Here is a 21,416-nt window from a genome sequence, read left to right on the forward strand (position 1 = left end):
TCAATGCTATACCACAGCACATCTTCCAAGACAGCCTTGGCAAGAAGCAGCAGCAGCCTCAATGACGATATGAGAGCGATGATGACGCCGTCGCCGCCGACAACAACGCAAACGACGTTCGTTGAAGGGATCGTTGTGGGATTTTCAAATCTCAACAGGTTCTTGCACTTAAGGGTATTTTCGCATTTTCCGATCAGCCCTTCTCCCGCACCGTTGTCTCGAGCCACCCGACCGACACCGGCAGTTCTGGCTTTTGCGGGTCTGCAAATCTTGAAGGCATTCAATATTTTTACAATCGAACCCCTTTGCCTGTGTAGAAGTGCCACCCATTTGGTGCCACCGTAGGAGACGATAGCTGGCATCGATTCAAATGTGTTTTGTGTGGCTAGTAGTTTGGTAAGAAATTGCTTTCTTAGGCTTTTTTGACGAGAAATGCCATTAGGGTTGAGGTGAGTGAAACTGGATTTGCTTATTTTTTCATGGTTTGTGACATGCAGAAAGAAGATAAGGCTTTTTTATACATGGGAATTTATTTATATTGAAAGAAGCTAATAATGATTGCGATGTGTTTTAATTTATGACGAACATTGAAGTGAATTCAAATTATAGGTTTTACGAGAAAAATGGTCGTAGCATGCAATAGTATATCATCTCTATAAATGTGAGAGCGGAAATTCCCAAAAATAACGACAATAATCCGCCAGTGTACGCTAGGAAATCCATCAATCCGTATCGGATTGTTCTTTTGAATCCATAGAAGTAGTCCTCTCGGTAATGAATCACTAGATCAGAAAAGCTTTCGTTGATTGCAATTTGTGAAACCTCTTGGCCGTATTCGATTTGATTGCACGTTGGCAGACAGTTGCAAGTGTTCACAAAATACTTCGACAGTGGGAATTTATCTACCTTCGCCAACAGCAAAGCATCCTTATCAAACTGATCCTCCCATTGGAAGCTGTTTCGGCACAGCTTTGTTCCAGCCGTTCGGGGCATGTAGGCCAGAGCACATTTTTTCTTCTCGAGAAAATAATTTATGCGACACTCCAGTTCACAGTTTTCTTGGCTGTAAATTTTAAAGAAGCGTAATTTGCGTTGACCTTCGAAGTAGCATTTGACACTAAAAGTAAAACAAGTGTTACACAACAATAACACAATTTTTGTAGATATTTTTAACCTTTCAGATGAATAGTATTTTAGAATATTAGGCGATAGTTTTACGACTGGTTTCACCGTAACATCCACTATTCGTCCTGGTTCAACAAATATGGCGCTCCTTCCTTTGTAGGGAAAATCCACAGCGTTGTGTAAATATACAGCTACCGTGCTGAAGTTGGCGCAGTTGGAGTTATTGAAAGTTTCATTGAAATTTAATTTTAGCCGAAGTCGATATTTTTCCGACAGATCCACAGCAGGTCGTGGGTAGTATTTGAGAAATAAACCGAAGTCTGCGTAGCCCTCTTGCAGGCTCCAGTTTTCCGTCGGTTTTGATGCATTTGAAAAGAGCAGTTCTGGTGCGAGTCTGAAAAGAAGAAAATGCTCAATTAAGGGGTTATACATATACCTTTTTAGTTTTCAAAAAAATCAATTTTTTTACTCTATTATCTTTAAGTAAATCTTCTTGAGAACATTTTCACAAATTTTCATAAAGATCTGAGCAATAGGGAGAAAGTTAGAGCGATTTAAAGTGCGCCTCCTCACGGCCGCATAAGCTAAACTTGAAACTTTATACTCGTTTTTTTCGGAATAGTGTTTTTCAAAAAATGACTTTGCCGTGTTTACGATTGCGGTCAAACTACTGAACTCATTTTCTTCATTTTTGCCTTTCTCCTAGAAAGGTATAGCAATCACTGGAAAAACCGAAGGTATCAAGTGGTCCCAATGGCCGAATGTCATATACCACTCGACTTCTTTCGACGAACTGAGCATTTTCTGTATGTATGTATGTATGTGTGTATGTGTGTGTGTGTGTATGTGCAACTTTTTTTTTTCACTCACTTTTCTCAGATATGGCTGGACCGACTTTCATAAAATTAATTGCAAATGAAAGGTCTAGTTGCTCCATAGGTTGCTATTGAATTTCATTGTAATCGGATTTTCAGTTTAGAGGTTATGTATCAAAATGTAAAAATCACGAAACATCAATATCTCAGAAACCACACAACCGATTTCAATAAAACAGGTTTCAAATGATTGGGCTGTCTCCAGAACCCTTAACTTTTGAATTTCGTTATGATTGAACATATGGTTCAAAAGTTATGTAAACAAAAGTTATCCTGAGGTTGTTTAAACTCACTCATTTTTCTCAGTGATGGCTGAACCGATTTTCACAAAATTAGTGTCAAATGAAAGGTCTAGTTGCCCCATAGGTTGCTATTGAATTTCATTGCAATCGGATTGTAACTGTGTCCGTTGTTCATAAAAATGTGAAATCACATAATGAAAGTAAACATATTGACTTTCTCCTAACGATCACTGGCTAATTAAAAGGTAGAAAAATGATTCAAATGGCCGAATGTCATATACTACTCAACTCAGTTCGACGAATCGAGCATGTTCTACATATATGCATGTATAGGTGTATATGTTTGTGTGTGGGTGTGTATGTGTGTATGTGCACCTATCTTTCGCACTCACTTTTCTCAGAGATGGTTTGACCGATTCTTTCTATCTTGGTGTCAAATAAAGGGTCTATTTGCCGCTTAGGCTGCTATTGAATTTCATTGTAATCAAACTTTCAGTTTTGGCGCTGCGTCAGAATGTGAAAAACGCTCTTAAATCTCAGAAGCTGTGAACATAGTTGAATTCAAATAAACATTTTTGGGGCCCCCACAAAACGAGAAAAAGTTCTTTTCTCTATCAAAAATGAGATTCAATCAAAAGTTCAATTTACAGCAAGAAAATTTGAACAGACCATTTCAATCTGAAATTTTTCTTCAGTGTTATTTTTTCGCGAGCGCCAATATCACAACTACATCCATAAGATCCTTTGATTCACTTAGAATGACACACATTAACACACCATTTGAATCGAACCAGCGCGCATGGGAGATCAAGCAGGAAAGAAAATACATAATCCACAAGTTTTTTTAATGCATTGCTCTTGATTCCGAAAATAAGTTTACTTGTCCGAATCAGGGATACCGGATTTGCGTTGTAAAATGCAGATTTTCAGAGTCTGTGTGTAGATTTTGTTGACCTGCAGATGTGTGTAGTTTTTTCCTAGTTTCTGTAGATTATTGCCAGCGTAGCCTTATATTTGCGCAGTCTTACTCAAATTGTTTGCAAATTTTTGCCTGCGGATCGCATTTTTTTGACGTAGAACTACGTTTTTCTTTAGCCTACCACATAGGGATGTAAATGGGAAAACTATTAACGAAAAGGGGACGAAATATGTCCCTTTTTAAATGCTTATAAATCAGTTTGTTTTCAACCGATTTCCTTCATTTTTGCAGCAATTGTTTCGAAAATTATACACGCATCCACCCAAATGTAGAAAATTGCTGATTGATTATGCAAACTATTGTACTATTGATAATTGTCAAGCCTTGTTTAAACGAAAATTACGTTCTCTGATTGGTCGTTATATGATTGCTCCCCAAGCACGGTCGACAGAACCATATACCTTGCAATTGAAAACATGCTATTTGGCCTATATAAGAGCCTGTTTCAGCCGATAGTAATAGTTCTGGACAGCGACAAGTTGTCAATAGCAGTCGTCCTTCCTTAGCAGTAGCACTAGCCCTGTGGTTGGTCACCTCGTCTCAGGAGCAGCGCGGTTCTTCTCAGCGTGCCTCGCCAGACTGCCATTATTCGCCCACTATTGGGGCAGCATAAATATCGTCATCACCAAATCCAATTTTGAACAGAAAAATGCCTTTTTTCAAGGCAAATAAACAAGTCATTGAAAGTTAATAGTTTTTGACAACGCACAGTGGGGCAAATTGGTCCGTTGGCGCGACAAAACCTCATAAATCCTTAACAGTTGTTTTCACAGTGTTCATATTTTCGGCAATGTTATTCACCACAAAAAAATCTTCTTGAAAAATGTATTCAGGCAGCTTTGATTTTTTTCTACAGATGGCGCTGACATCTATCTTATGAATAAATGGTGCTAGCCATTTTGTTTCTTCGGAAAAGTTGTTCATATCATCAATTGACATGAAGTTGTCGAACATATTACAACTGTAGGACTGACCGTTAACGAGATAAAATTATTTTCATTATTCATAAACCCAAAATTTCAGTAATGAATTATAACTGGGACTTAAGTACATATATTTCAATTTCAGATATATTCGAGCTTTCGAGTCATCATGAAATGAATTATTGAAGGTTCGTAGTTGCCTTTGTATAGTTTTTTGTCAACCTATGATGTGTCATCATATTTGATAAAGACTATAAAATATAATTTTAATGTTATTGTTTGTGATAAAATGTTTCAAATAGGAACATTGTTTAATTAAAGATTAGTTGGTCATGTTCCCTTTCTAAGAGTTCCTCTTGTTTAATTTTATACCATTTAACCCTCTAGTGCCCAAATTAATTTCTAAACGGACTTCGGTAAAATTACTATAAACCATTATAAACACTTTTCAAGTATTTATTGAAGCTTTTCGGAACTTCGACTGAAGCCCGCCAAATGGCGGCCTTGGGCACTAGAGGGTTAACATGAATACAAAACGCTTACTTGTTTTTAAAACACTGTTCACCCAATAACAAACTGTTCCCTAATCATTTCCGAGGGGTCTTAATACTACTGGACATCAGTTTCGAAAGACCCCCTAACATTATCATGGTCGTGTTGCATACACCGGCATTCAGCAAAGCCTATTGTAGGAAAAACATCGATACGGACACTGCTGAATGACGATTTTTTACATGAATTGACATGAAAATAATCGTTGCGAAAACTCGAATTACTCGGTAAGTCGCAACTAGTAGCAGCTGATTTTTGGTTTAGTACTAGCCAATATCTTGTATTTTAGTACACTAATAGTGTCATAGCAAAACAACGTAGAACTTTATGTTTTTCATATTGCCGAAAATGAAGAAAAAATAACAAAAAAACTTGTTTTACATACTATGCCTCCTACGAACCTATTTTCAACAAAACTGTCTTAATATCACTCTGCTTATTAGTTTATACTCTGTTTTATGAGGATCATATGAGTTAGCTAATTAATTTCTAAGTATTTGTATGCCCTACTGGAAAATATCTGAGAAAATTTTTTCTTCCATTTTACATGCCTTGTAGATCCTCACTTTCACAATATTATAGCACATTTTCTTAATCATTTTTCAAAGTGAATTATCATGATTTCTAGTCGATAACATGTCTACTGCAAGTAGAAAATAAAATGAGGCATGAAAACTGAATTTCATTTATTTTAGTTTTGTCGCTACTTTTCTGGGTTCTGCCCCACAGTGCAACGTAAGCAAGCATTCTGTGCGGATTCTAACAGTAACATCTGACGCGGTCGTCTTGTTTACAGAAGGTGAAATAGCTTCCACAGTGCATGTTGTCCGTGTATCTTAACTCCCCCACTGTTGGGGCAGCACAAAAGTTGCGATCAGTAACCGATTTTGAACAGCAAAATGGTTATAGGTCGGTTGGTTTTCAACCGATTTTCTTCATTCTTGCAGCAATCGATTGGAAAATCATACACGCATCTGCCCAAATGCAGAAAAATGTTGTTTGATTCTACGAACTATTGCTTATCGATATGTTTCGTTGGATTCATCACCGCTTAATTCAACAGAAATAAAATACTATTGCACTATTGAAAATTGTCAAACCTTGTTGAAATAAAAATAACGTCCTCTGATTGGTCGCTTGCTTGCTGTGTGTGTATGATGTGGTATGATGTATGTATGGTATGATGATATCAGGCACAACTCAAAATTTTGCAGTTTTGAGTTTTTGATGGCAAACGATGCCAAATACTATAAAGTTTCATCTCACAAAGACCCGTTTCAAAATTCACAATATTTCCAGAAATATAAGTAGATGTGCCTTTATTGCAAAAATCAAAAATATCCCTAAAAGACAGAAAAATGAGGTTACAATCCTCATAACTTGTTCATTACATACACATGATAGACCCAAACAAGTTCAATAAAAATGGAAAGTCTTAAAATTGGAGTTTTTCACGAAAATGAAAAAAAAAATTTTTTGACGCAAATTTTCAAACGTGTTTTTCCGAAACTATGAATTTTGAGTTGTGCCAGTATTGAATTCAACTGACGACATGGTATGATGTGTGTGTATGATATGATATGTGTGTGTGTGCGTGTGTCTGTATGATCGTGTGTCTGTATGATATGGTATGATTTGTGTGTGTGCTGTGTATGGTTTTTAAGGTGGAAGTGCGTCGAAGCCATAAATGGCCGACTTTAAGACACCACATGGTCAACTTCGAATTTTCAAATGCTCACCACTCGGTAATAGTTGATGCATCACTTGTAAAAACATATCATCATGTTTGTTATGGTGATAAAAACATAGAAAAGTGTTTTCATAGATAACGCATTAACTATTCCCGAGTCTTGTTAAGCTGAAAATTCGTTGTTGACCACGTGGTGGCTTCTACACACTACCACCTTAACTCGGCACGTTCTGCTAACTGCTGAATCCGGTTCACGAAATTCACAACCCTTCATTATTAGACATTGTAACTCATTACCCAAGTAAAATGTGTTACTAGGGTAATGAAACACTCAATGCATTTGTTAATAGTGTACGTAGTTCTACGTCACTCATGCGGTCGTGTCTTGGATACAACCTCCTACTTTTTTCAAATTGCGATAGGTTTTTTCAGATATCAAGAAATAAATTCCGGATTTCGAGCAGTTGCAGACATCTTTCGAAAACATCTGGAACCTCTGGTCTAAATCATTCGACAGTTAGATCTGGCTATAAACAGTGAGCAAGAACCGAATTTATTATTACATTTATTCAAAATGAGCTGTCACCACAAAACCCCGCGTATATCAAAGTGGAGCTCAAAAAGATGATTACATGAAGAAAAAAATCAAAAACTCGTTAGTGCCTTGCAAAAATTATTTTATTTAAGGATTTATTTGAGCCTAATGATCTCGAACGCAACTGGAGAAAGGTCTTTTTCAAAGATGAAACTGGTTGAAAATAGGTTGCGTACGACTATGAAGAGTGAAAGGCTGTCAAACTTAGCATTGTTAAGTTGAGAGTACAATATTATGAAGGAGCTGAATGTTGATTATTCAATCAATAAGTTCTCTGCAAAAAAAAAACTCGTAAATAAAATCTAGCAAATTTTTGGTAACTTTTCAATAACAAATAAATCTTTTTAACTCGTACGATAAAAAAACGGGTTTGTTTTATTTTGGGGCCCCCACAATCGTAAATCCGGCTCTGGGTATAGCAATCACTGCAAAAACTAAAGGTATAAAATAGCTCATAAGGGCCGAATGTCGTATACCACTCGACTGAGTTCGACGAGCTGAGCATTTTCTGCATGTGTGTGTGTAACGCTCTCCCAAACTCACTCGATTTTCTCAGAGATGGCTGAATCGATTTCAATGGAAACAATTGCAAATGAAAGGTCTAGTTGGCCTATAAGACCCAATTGAATTTTATTGTTATCTGATTTCTAGTTTAGAGGTTTTGTATCAAAATGAAAAAATCACGAAACATCAATATCTCAGAAACTACACAACCGATATGAACAAAATTGGTTTCAAATGAACGGGAAACTTTTGAATTTTATGAAGATTGAGCATATGGTTCAGAAGTTACAGGAAGAAACGTGTTCTGGAGACTATTCAATCTCACTCATGTTTCTCAGAGATGGCTGGACCGATTTACATAAAATTAGTGTCAAATGGAAGGTGTAATTGCCCCATAAGATCCTATTGATTTTTTTTTGCGAACGGATTATTACTTTTCCTGTTATGTTAAAAAATGTGAAATCCATCTATGAAAAGAAACATATTCTGATGACTACTTGGGCTCACTCACTTTTCTCAGAGATGGTTGACCCGATTTCCACAGAATTAGTATCAAATGAAAGGTCTAGCTGCCTCATAACACCCTATTGAATTTTGCTGTAATCGGAATGTAACTTCGTCTGTAATGTATCGAAATTTGAAAATCACTAAACTTCATTATCTTAGAAACTACACAACAGATTTGAACAATAATGATATCGAATGAACGGGATAGTTGAGGGTTAACTGATGAATTATGATTGAACACGTGGTTTCAAAGTTTGGCTCCCCCATACGTTCCCTTTTCATTTGATTGTTATCAAACTTAAGCAACCGTTATGTTTTAATTTGTAAAACAACGAAAGTCTATTTTCTCAAGTATTACACGACTTATTTGAACATAACTAGTGTCATACAAACGAGTCATCTCTCAAACTTACAAATAATAAACTTCATAAAAATTTGATATACTGTTCAAGAGTCTTGTAAAAAAAAGAAATTCAAAGACTATTCAACACTATAGCTGCTTTGATCAATATATATATGGCCTCAACATGATTTAAATGTGGTATCGTACTATTTGATCGTTCCCGGTATCGCTCGTGATTAAATTGTTCGAAATTAAGATTCATTTCTTATATTTCGCTATTTCTGAAGCACTAACATTACGTCAAATTTCATGTTTCATACTTCAATCACAACATCAATATTTTAGAACCCGAAAAGTTTATACACCTTTTTGGATTTAAGCATCCATGCAAATCTATTTTTGCAAATAATAAGTTTGAATGAGAAAGGCTGAGCCTGACCGCTAGGTGGATTAATTAAGGTTTTTTCCCTGATTTATGGCTTGATTTTATTTTTTGAAAGGGCTTAAAATAAATTATCAGAAGCTTTGTACAAGTGAAGTTCAATCGTCAACCCCACATTTACTGCTTGAAATAAAAATAAAAATAGCTTGACTTGCATTATAGTCATTTAAAATACAAGTCACGTAGAAAGACAAGTGAAGTAGTTTTACACAGATTTTACGCGATTTCGCAGTCAAATTTCGGAATTTACGTTCATGTTTATGCAATATTTAAAATATAAGCAAGTTTCGCGGATTTCAAAACTGGCGGTAAGTTTTCATTAGTCTATTTTAATTTGTTAATTCAAACAGTCCAGTAATTATTTCAATCAAATTAATGAATATTACTTACTTTACGCCGGAAGGATGGAAAATGATTGAAGACTTATGGTAAAGAAAAAAAAAACGCGAGGCAATGAGAAAAACATAAAAAGTGACCAATCCTGGCTTGAGAGGACACCTCTAATATGCGGATCTATATTCGGTTTTTGTAATTCATGCTGTTTTTACCAAGATGTCAGAATTTACGCTGCTTTTTACGCGCTTTTCTCAGAACAATCGGAACGGTCGATATTCGTTTGTTCAGAGTGTCGAATAATTCTACAGGGGGTAGACAAAATGATTGAGACAGGTAGAATTTTGTCAAAATTCAAACGATCAGAGCTTCACGAAAAATGGATCAATTTTGACGAAACAGGTTTCATTTTACTGGAAAACTATCCTACTTTCAAAATATCATGCGAGGACTTGATGCGGCCAATGGACACCGGAAATGTTCCGGATTTTAGGAGTGTGTGTCAAAATGTTCATTTTTGCAACGCTTAGAACTTTTTCTGACAGCTAGTTTCTTTTAGATTTATATGTTGCCAATAAACTAGAATTCATTCCGAGTTCATTGATACCCAAAGCTTGAAAATCCGGCAAGAAATCATTGATACAATCGGAATCGGAATCTTCCGGATCGTGTATGCGATTCCTTTCACGATTCCGTCACCGAGTTAAAGGTATCCTGGGGATTCTTACTCACTATGGCTCGGGTACGGGTAATTCGATTCTCGTGCATTATAAGAATCTAATTATTAACTTTTCAAGCCTAGGTGTTTTAACATAGTCTTGGTCTGGGAAGAGAAAACGCATACGAAGCTGTGGGAGTGTCAATTAAACCAGAAGGAGCTGTCAATTTGAACCAGGAGAAAAAAAGCATCTTTTGACCCTTTAATGTTTCCCATTTACGTACCCTCCGATCGTTAGCGAACAGTTACTGTAGTGAGGTGAAAAACTGTTTATTTTAAACTCTACCAGACATGCATTTTTCACCATTCGCCGTGTTGTTCTAGTAGGGTAAATTAACATATAGTGGACCTCTTCCCTATAGTGGACCTCTTTCCTATAGTGGACCTCTTCCCCATAGTGGACCACCCGCCAGATTAAGTTATTTTATGTGAAAACTCGAGTGATTTTCAAAAAACTTCCATCGGAAAACATCTTGTCCAGCCAGTCTGCATCAAACATAGATTAATAAAATAAAGGGGTCCACTATAGGTTAATTTACTCTATTCTTCTGTTGTTTCGAAAAATGGAACCCAAATTCTCCATCTCTACGATTGCTGCGTGCGCAAGGCCGGGAGGTCTGTGCAACCGGTTAAACAGTGAAAAGGTACCTGGCGAACATGAACATGTATGTCAGGAAGCGGCTATCCCGTTCACTGGTCTCGGTGCAATGACGCAGCGGCAGTGGTTGAATAAGAAGGTCAAGTCGATATTTCCGGCGAATCACAACGTGCCGGTGGTGATGGACGACAAGATCTATCTCACTCTGGATGGCAACGACTGGCAGGGCACTTCTATTTTACTTTTCCCACGTAGGAAGTGAGCCCCGAGGGGAAGTTTATTTCACACACCAAGTTCCCCAAGAAGGTGCTGCTGTGGCTGACAATCAGCGAGAAGTGGAAGTCGAAGCCGCTCTTCTTTCGCTCCGGACTGGCCGTGAACAGGAAAATTTATACTACGCCTATGCCTGTCGGAAGTTTTGTCGTTCATCAAGAAGTACCATAAGAGCAAAAACGCGGTGCCGGATCTGACGTTGGCCCACTACTCGAAGCGATCGATGGAGCAGCTGAATATCGGTGTGTTAATAATGAGTGTTGTTTTTGGCAGATTTTTTGTCCTGTTGGGTGCATACATATGTATTCCATTGCGGCCAGTTAGTAGCCTTGTGCAGTATCTGAGGCCCTAAATATTGTAAATGTACTGGTAAGAGCAGCAAACATAATAAGTGGTAGTGCAGTTTCATCTATACAGTGTACGAGGCACCCGACTGGGTGGTAGTTGCGACGTCACAATCATAACTTTTGTTCGGTAAGTTCGTGATGCAACGTCATTACTTTCTATCTCCGGAATTCAAGGAATTGATGTCTGACTAAGCTTGGTGTGGTAAGCGTATTTCCAACAGTCAGTATACAGTCAACTCCGCTTCACTCGATGTTATATATCTCGATAATCTCCTTAACTCGATGAATATCCAGGGTATTAGGGCCACTTTACTCATATTTTTTTCTCAAATTTACCTCTCTAACTCTATACCCTCGCTAGCTCGATGATTCCTACCCCTTTGAAATCGAGTTAGGGAGAGTTAACTGTTACCATGGATGTTTACTCGTATGAGTGACACAAGCGATTACACAAATTTCTACTCATATTTAAATATTCCAATAGAAAGGGAACAAATACTGTTTCATTGCATCATTGTTTACTTTTAAGAATGTTTAGCAATGTCATTCGTGCTAACGGAATTTAAACGTGGCCGCATAGTCGGTGCTCGTGAGGCGGGTGCTACGATTGCCGAGACCTGTAAATTGGTTGGAGTGTCGAAAGCTACGGTTTGCAGAGTTATGCGAGAATTCATGAAAGGGAAAACATCTCCGAATAACAGCACAGGACGCAACAAGAAGTTGGACAGTCGAGGGCAGCGTTCACTGAAACGGATTGTCAAAGCTGACAGGCGGATTTCAGCTACTAAGGCTACTGCAGCGCTAAATAACTGTCTAGAGCAGTCAGTTTCTGTACGTACTGTTCGAAGTGAGCTCCATGATATGAACTTTTATGGGCGAACAGCCATCGCGAAGCCACTCATAAGACATCAGAATGCTGTTGCCCGGAAGCAATGGTGTAAGAGTCACGAAGGGTGGACAACTGCTAAGTGGAAAAAGGTGGTGTGGTCTGACGAGTCATCTTTCACGTTATTTACAACCACTGGTCGAGTAAACGTATGGCGTACACCAAAAGAAATTTACAACAAAGACTGCCTCCTTCCCACCGTCAAACACGGAGGAGGATCGGTTATGGTGTGGGGCGCCATTTCTTGGCATGCTCGCGGTCCTATCATTGCCATTCAAGGGAAGGTTAAAGCAAGCGATTATCAAAATATTTTAAGCGATCAAGTATTTGAACAGGTAAACAAAAATTTGAAAAGAGTTACAAATAGTTTTTTTTCTAATTATGGTAAGGTACTTCCAATGATGCAGGCCATCTTTCCGAAGGGAGATGGTCTATTTCAAGATGACAACGCGCCTGTCCATACAGCTAAAGTTAACAAAAAGTGGTACGAAAATCATAAAAAATAAATGAAGTACAGTAATCCGACATTGCTCTTTTACATATCCGAAATCCTAAACACACCCATTCCTCTTTTCAGTAGTGTTTCTATGGCATACTGCTTGTGCAGATGATTTTTATAATTTCTGAAAATCCTTCCTCCACAAAAATGGTTACATCTCAATCGGAATCAATAAGAATCCCACTCAGGATTCTTATTCAAGAATTCTAGAGCCATATACAAGGCATTCTTGAGGATTCTTTTCTCAGGAATCCTTTTCAAGGACGCTCACGAATCCAATGTGAGGAATCCTAGAGAATCTATGCGAATCGTATGTGTTCGTCCGGGCGACCAGTTGAAAATTTTTCAAATCCGTACCCGATCCGAACCCGAAGCCTTGGTTTTCAAATTACCCGTACCCGACCCGAACCCGACAAATATTTTTTGGCGTTACCCGAAACCCGACCCGAACCCATCGGGTACGGCGTTTAATTTTAAATTGTGATAGATTAACTTCCTCTGCTTTTATGTTGGACGCTTTGCAATGGTTATCCGTGAAGCAACGAATTGTTTATTTGTCTATGGTGTTCATTTTTAAAATAATTAATGGTTTGCTACCTCAATATTTGTGTGATCGAATTGAAAGAGGAAGAGATTTTCATAGATATAACACTAGAAACGCGGATGAAATAAGAACACCTTTCTTTCTAACAAGAGCTTCACAAAATTCATTGTTTTATAAAGGTATAAATTTTTTCAATTCGATGCCAAGACATGTTAAACGTGCACCAACGCTTGCGGAGTTCAAGAGACAATATATTTCACACGTGAAAGTTTCTGTTGTACAGAACTAAAATTAAAACATGTATAAAATGACGAGAGTTTATCTGACGAAGTTTAAACAACGGATTTATTTTGGATGAACTATTTATTTTTGGAACCTACCTCTATTTATTTATTGTTTTATTGAAGCATGTAAATGACGAAGTTTTTACGAATGGATCTGATTGTGTTGTAAAATTTTATTCATATTTTATATTAGATCTTTTTTAATATGTAATGAATTAACAAAAACTACTGTGTTCGTCACGGTGGTGATGATGGATTTTTTCCTTTATATTGTTGTAGCTTTAAAAAATAATAGAAAGTGACTACATAAGTTTGAGCCTCGCGCGTGGAATTCAGATATAAATGGATTCTTTAACAATGCTTAGAGAAAAATCATGAAGTAGTTGTGGTTAGTCTGGCTGAAGGTCATGAAAACCCTGTGCTAGTTTTGTGTAGCTCTATAGCTCTTCACATTTTACCGATGTGAATCAAGTAAACAGTTTTCGAAGAAGTTTATATCTGGGAGTAAAATCAGTTCGTTTTATTTTTGTATAACTGATTTAAATGTGACTATATCAATTATCTATAGATAAATCGTCCAGCTCAAACCTTTGTAGGGGTATGTGGCGGGACCATCATCATCATCATCATCATCTCTACGATGTACTACATTTGTACTACACTTTTCCCTCGGTCTTCTACTACTTTCCTTCAGAGCGCTCAGGGTTGTGGGCCGTTTGGAACCGGGTTTATTTTCGATGGCGGAATGGACCTATCCGGCGTCCACAAAGATCCGCACGATGTCCGTTTTCGACGTGACGGGGTACCGTTTTTTGAACTCGCACACTTCTGAACGGAGTAGCTTCACTGTTTTCGCTATCATGATTAGGGTTTGACTTATAGAGCTGTCAATTTTTTTCTGCTGTCTCATGGATCACTATGATTGATGATGCATGAGTGGTTTCGTCAGTGCGTGTGAAGGTAAACTCATAAGAAATCGGCAATTTCCATACATTTTGAATGCAAACATTATGTTATGTTTTACGTAAAAAACAACCACTGCTCCGATGTGATATGAGCAAATCTCGAGGTTTTACGTTTTTAGGAAAATAGTTTGAAACTTCCTAATTTTCAACAAGCTATCATATTTATGGAACTTTTGAACCCAAAGAGCAATTAAAGAAATGATTTCAGGATTTTTTTCTGGAATCCAGAAGAATCTTTCCTTCTTTTGCAGCAGTGTTACCAATTGTTTTTTAATCATCTTCATATTTTTTTTCCTCTGTGTGGACTCATCACTGCGACTCCGCACTTCATATTATTGGCAGTATCACTATTGAAGTGAATGATACGCTTTTTCATTTATATCCGTGCTTGTGTATGAGAGTTTACCCATTCGTTTCAAGCTTACTGCTCTACTATACCGAGCCTCCTTCTATCCTACCAATATTTCCAAATTACAAATCCCTGAACTGAGGCTACACCTAACGTTCCTCTCTGGCCAGGTTTATTCTAAGAGGGACTTATTATGTCAAGAGGAAGGAGTCTTATCGAAACCTCGTTTCCTTAGCCAAGACCGCGCCATAATTACAATTCCCTGAAGAGAACTATTATACCGCAGACAGACGTCCAAGCTGAGCTCCAATCTTGTGTAAAGTTTTTTGTAGTAGCAATTCGTAACCAGATAGCGCTACCAGTGACGCCAGCCTCGTGCACCAGCGAAAAAAAATGTATTGTAGCGATAAGGTTACCAGGTGGCACTAGTGTACAAGTGATTTATAACGCAACTCTCTTTGAAAATTTACACAGAATTTTCGATCAATGTTGCTCTTGCTTGGACGTCTGTCTGTGTATTATACGTTACTCAGAAGAGTTTTATTATAAGAGGAACTTTTTTGCTAAGATGAAAGTCAGCAAGGGTACTATAGAATTCAGCTTGAAGGAAGGGTATGTGGAGAGCCTGAGAATAAACCCATGTTAAAGTCCTGTAACAACTAAAATGGCCTGATTCTACTAAGATTCGAACACACGACCACTCGCTTTTCAAAGCGGAGTCTGTAATCTTGCGGCTACGAAGCTCCCCTTCATAAATTTTGTTCTGTAATTGAAAAATGTGAGTTTACTCTTTATTTTGTTTTTATTTTATGTTTCTCTTCGTTGCAGTTTCACTGCTATTTTGTTTTATCGTTTTATATTGTTTTGTTCTACCTAGTGGGCTAGAGGGGGCTTCATAACGTTAAAAAGTTATACTTTAAGGATGTTACCGGTAATAAAATCAAATACAGTCATACCTCGATATAAGGCAACCTCGATATAACGTAACTCGATATAACGTAACTTTTACCTCGATATAACGTAACTTTGAAAATGTATTGAAATTGAAAATAAATGATACAGCAACTGTTTTTGGGGTATAAATTGCTTCAAAAAAACGTTTGTAATAATTGTTAAAATTAATGAAACTAATGGGAAAATTGTCCTAAATGAGCATAAGAAAGGTTTAAAAATACTAATAGGTGATGGAAAATAGGTTTTCACGCATCCTTCAGTAACAATTCACAGTCTTGCATCAATTAGAAAAAAAAAATTTTTTTTTGCTTGTTGAAATTTTCTCTAAATGGGCATAAGAAAGGTTAAAAAATACTGATAGGTCTTTGAGTAACCGCCAACAGTCTTGCATCAATTGAAAAAAAAAATTTTTACTTGTTGAAAATTGTTCTAAATGGGCATAAGAATGGTTTAAAATTACTGATAGGTGATGGGAAATAGGATTTCACGCATCTTTGAGTAACCTGTGTATCAATTGCAAATACTACAAGGTATACATCCCTAGGGTTGTATGAAATGGTGACGTGGGACTAAACACTGTAATTAGGGGATTTTTTGCTACAAAATATACAGAGTCTGCATACAGAATCAATGTGTTTGCTCAGCAACTAAACGTATTTTTATTTTCAGCCTCCCATGGAAATCAATTTTTGATATATATTCAACAACACTCGAAAGAATATCGTTCATATCTGACGATATTATGCCTGTAGTATTTTTTGTGCAAACAACTTGTACTTGACAAGGCACAAGCATATCGTGCTTGTTGAAGAAGCACCAAGAATTTCTCATAATGCGTCAACGTCAGAATTAACTCTATATCCTCAAAAACCAAATCCAATAATACTTACGTTATCATAATGAATGGTTTTGTCTTATTTAACTCTAATTAAATCAAATCTTTAATATGGATCTTACTTTCAAAATAATATGGAAGTCCTTACAAAGGTTGATTAATTGGCAAACATAAAAAGATACACGCAAAACTTTTCCTTATTATTTTAGAAGCAATAGCGCAAAATTGCCTTTTGGGTAACAAACCTATTACTTAAAAGGCAATAAAATTCTTCCTCAGTCAAGTAACAACACATACTGCCATATATTTAGCACGTGTTACGGGAGTACGACTATCTAATAATGGTCGTTTCAACTACATGCAAGATTTTTTCTGGCGAAAACTGCTCCCTTTCCAGCTCAAGCAAAAAAAAATCACACACCGTCGCATATGTTGCACATGTTACAAGTTTCATCAATCTCCAATTCATTCGGTGTGCGTGAACTATACACGCATACGGAGAATACGGAGAAGAGAAAAAATATGACATCACGATCTCTAAACTGCGTTAGAGAAAAACAAAAACATTCGCTTCCCTGCAAGATATCTAAAACACATACTCATTGGTTCATGGAAACTTATTTGCACCAGTTTGAAAATACAATACTCGTGCCTCTCCAGACAATATTCGCAGCTTCGGCAACTCTGGTCAGACAGTATTACATATTTCCATTTCAAGTAAACACTGGGGGACGAAACGAAAGTGTTTCTAATTAGACATTTGAGGTTGACGGTTGAGATTCTGATTATGTGTGGATGAAGGGGACAAAAATGAACCTGATCGTTGCATCAATACAAATGCAGCGAGTGAAGTCTTGCTAACACATGCATTGCAGTGCTTGGCTGTATGTTCTCCTCCAGAAACACATACAAGCGTGTGGCCGTCATAATTTTTATTACTTTTTGTTTGTTACTCTTTGTGTATAATGCGCAGTCAAGAGACACAATAAGTAATAAAAAATTGCCCTAAAGTAATAAAATATTCCCCGTTTGCGTTGGGTGTATGTTAAACAAAATTATTAACAAGTTCCAGCAAAAAATCGTAGCAATCTACATGTCCCTTATATACGTTTTCCTGAAATCCATCCACGCCCAAGTCTAGTCCTGTTCCCTTCCGCCTACATCCAACCAAACGACAAGAACACCTTAAGACTCCGGATCCGGAAACAGCAACCAGACCCGCACGATACTCTCAGGGCCCGAGGGAGACAACCCAATATGCCAGTCCGTAACATCTTGGCCCAGTAGTGGAACATATTACATATGCTGCTTACCAATGGCAATGGAAAACCATCAAACAACAAACCAGTGCATTTAATGCAAAACATTCTAGCTCTTAGTTAGATTTAGTTTCAGCTCGTAGTCGGCAGCGAGGATAAACAATTTGCTTTTAGTTATTAAGATACTTTAGAAAGTAAGCCACCAGATATAATTGGCGTCGTTAAACATTAATTTGTATTTGTGCCGTGTCAAATAAATAATAGATGAAAAAAAAAATCGTAGCAATCCACAATTACATTTTTATTTTTTGCTTGACAATTTTTTTCATTTGCCTTCAACTACATTCGCTGTATTACGAAGCCAGGTAATATACGTTTATTATGGTAAAGCTTAAAATAATAATATATCATCTGACAATTTTGAAATGTAAAAAGAGATTCTGAATGAATCTTAGTAAATAAACAAAAAAATCACAAGTATTCGCAGGCTCTTACTCTTCTATAAATGTATATATTTAGGAATTTACTCTTTCGATACTATCCGGTGACGATTATTTAGTGAATATCGAAGATAAAATTAAATAGATATCCGTTGCAAAAATTTACAATTCTCGTTGAGTAATTTACTGCCTGTGATCGCATAGATGTAACATTCGACATTTTATGGATTTCGTGCTTTTTATTGGGAAATGCTTAGAATAGTATGTACTTTTCACATCTAAAAAAATATGCTTATGTTTGTTTGAAAAAAGTCGTAAAAAATACCAAGTTGTTTTGTCACATAGCGTGAATAACCGCATAATTGTCACACTACGTAACTTTTCCAACTTTTTTGTCAAAAAAGTTTGCATCTGAATCCACATCTGCATCCTATGGAACTCGGAAGTTATGCTGGTCCGGTAACAAACCACCAGTGATCCGTTTCTGATGTTCAGCTCTTGCTTGTTGAATACATGAAAAAAATCATTTTCCCTGTGATATATTCCAAAAATAGCTTGAAAGTAACGACATAAATGTATCATTGCGAAAATTTAAACCAATTCGACTTCGAGAATAATATTCAATGTATACATAGTGTAAAGTAGTGCTTTCTTCATGATACTAAGTTTAGCTAAAGTGTCTATTTGCAAGAATATATTAGGAACAATGCATTTAAGGTCAAAATATTAAAGTGCGATTAACTCGAACAAACAATTTTGCAAATGTTACAAATATGCGATTATGAGCAGTTTATGGTTATCATATTTATGAGACAAACTTTCAATCACCATCAACAGCAGCATTGCAGTTTTTCATCAATTGCACACAAATAGAAATGTACGAACAAAAGTGTACCACTGCAATACGAATAGTACCGCTTCAGTACGAATTGAAGTGTACCGCTGAAATATACGAATAGAAGAGTACCACTGCAATCATAGACGACGAGAGACCTGCGGTTCTTTACTCCACTGGTACTGTTGCTTTTACCGGCATGTTTTCTTTCAAGACATCAGTTTTTATTAGGTTCTTCAGAAATTAACACGCAGGTTTGGAAATTGTTCAAGGATGGGTATTGTTTCAAACTTTTAGGAAAACGTTTACCTTCGAGACATCATATTAGTCTAAGCTCATGGAAGCAAAAATAAGTTGACCTGTTGGGACGGGGAGACTCTGTCAATTTTTATTTCGATATTGATACAGAGAATATCGCAGGGAACGGATGGTGTCCATGCATGTCGTCTGTGCTAGGAATGCTCGCATGTAATTGGTGTATTCGCGTAAATTTGTTATTGAAACTTTTTATCAATTTTACCGCTTAGCAATAAAATTAGAGTGATAATTAGCATATTACAAAATTGTTATACATTTTATCTATCCAACAACATATTGGTTATTGTTATCCATCGTGTGGTTATGCTGTTATTAACGTTTGAAATCTGACGTAACATTTGCCCGTTTCATTTACAATTTTACAGAATGCATCCCAGTATAGTAAACAAAGACGTAGTCCCACGTCAAAAAAAATTTTTTTTGCTTCTGAAAATATTTCTAAGTGGGCATAAGAAAGGTTTAAAAATACTGATAGGTGATGGAAAATGGGTTTTCGCGCATATTTGAGTAACTATTAACATTCTTCTTCTAACGAAAATGAAAATAAAGTTGCCTTATATCGAGGTATGACTGTATTTTGTGAAAATATGTCGGACTTTTATCTATAACACATCACAATCATAACTCCTCCATCACAATTATCTTCTACGTACGTATCAACATCAACTTTTGTGTTCTTCCGATTTGCTCTGACTTCACTCAAAAAATTGAGCAAGAAGTTTGTATGTTTTATAAACTCGAGCGGATGTATTTTCTATGACTGACAGAACGCTGAAAGTTCGATTTTTCCTGGGCATATAAAGAACTACGTAGTAGCAATGCAAGTCTTGCAAAGCTAAAACGCACAAAAAGCCACTTCCCGACTTAATACTTAACCGTCGTTTCGGAAAGATAAAGGCTAAAAACTAAACGGGTTTTAGTGGGTTCGGTCAAATTCAATGTGCTCTCTTTTCAGGTGACTGAAGCAGATTTCCCCACCACCTTGAAAAAAAAGAGTGTTGAGTTCATAAAAGTAATATTTGAACAGAGAAACATGTTTGAATTGAGTTTAAGAAGTAATGAACACGTCTATGATACTTACTCATCTGTATTGAATAACTCTTTTGCTGCTATGTTATTAAACGTGTAGCAAGCCCCGTTCTCGGTCAGAGTTTCCGTAAACAACGATCGACAAATGTCGCACTGATTGTGCCAACAAACCTGCGAGCAAAACCGCTCCAGCGGTACGATTCGAGAAAGGCATGCAGTTTTCTTCTCGTCCGGGATCGTTTCACTCCACTGACCGCAGATTGTAACCGCAGGAAAGGGAACGCTGGAAATCGGTGAAGGATCCTCATCCGGAATCACCTCCACCAAGTTGTTGGTGAGCCTTCTCCAGCAGAGCACCATCGAGACAGAATAGCAACTAATGGCGGCTAAAATCACAACCAACCAGATAAGGTTCTCGACCAACTTTAACTCACTACCGAACACATATCTTAATCCGTAGAAAGAAGATTTTTGAATCAATAGACGGAAGTTACTTTCTCCGGCTTCCGTTGGAGCATGAGATTCGGCATCCTCCGCCTTTCTGATATCATTTTCTTCAAGAAGAATTTCCTTCGAAGGAACGATTACTTTACACTCGGATTCGTTGGTCATCGAAAAGCTCCTGAATGTGACCTCTTCGCACTGAAACTAACGCACAATTGTCCAAAAACAAATAGGTTTTTTGAATTAATTTTGTTTAGGCCTCACCTGAAATCTCTCTCCGAAGGGTTGTTAGCTGCTTTCCATACTATTGGACTTACCAGCTTCGCTTTGTTGAAATATATTTGTAATCGAGGGAATGTTAAGTGGGGTTGGTTGCTAGCACACAAAAAACACGACACTTTGAGGCCATTCAACAACCAATGCATCTTTTCCAGGCAACTGACGGACTTCATTTCAGTTCTAGATTAGCGGGAGATATGCTAATGAGCTTCCATTAGCATCGGACGTCCGACAGTTTAACACCGGCACACCTTGTTTGTCATGCGGCGCGAAGTGAAAATTCGTCCTACCCATCACGTGAATTTCGATAACGTTAATTAATGAATTAAGGTTTTACTCTTTTCACGCCTCTAAATTGAGTTTTTCCTTTTAGCTTTCTGTGTGAAGCGAAGCTAATAACTTTTTCGAATAAATAAATCAATTTTCACACGATTAATTGGAACCAATTTT

At 37.1% G+C, this 21,416-nt stretch overlaps 1 protein-coding gene across 1 annotated transcript; it reads right to left on the reverse strand.

Moving 5' to 3' along the window:
* Nucleotides 1–612: 612 nt before the first annotated feature.
* Nucleotides 613–1,619, reverse strand: LOC129720386 (pickpocket protein 28-like). Its single transcript, XM_055671850.1, has 2 exons — nucleotides 1,175–1,619; nucleotides 613–1,117 (listed from the first exon to the last, which is right to left on the reverse strand). Exons 1-2 carry the CDS (start codon nucleotides 1,555–1,557, stop codon nucleotides 613–615), a joined length of 888 nt encoding a protein of 295 aa, XP_055527825.1. The 5' UTR covers nucleotides 1,558–1,619.
* Between the last annotated feature and the right edge of the window lie 19,797 nt (nucleotides 1,620–21,416).

The sequence above is a fragment of the Wyeomyia smithii genome, chromosome 2, assembly GCF_029784165.1.
Source record: "Wyeomyia smithii strain HCP4-BCI-WySm-NY-G18 chromosome 2, ASM2978416v1, whole genome shotgun sequence".
In the NCBI taxonomy this organism is placed as follows: domain Eukaryota; kingdom Metazoa; phylum Arthropoda; class Insecta; order Diptera; family Culicidae; genus Wyeomyia; species Wyeomyia smithii.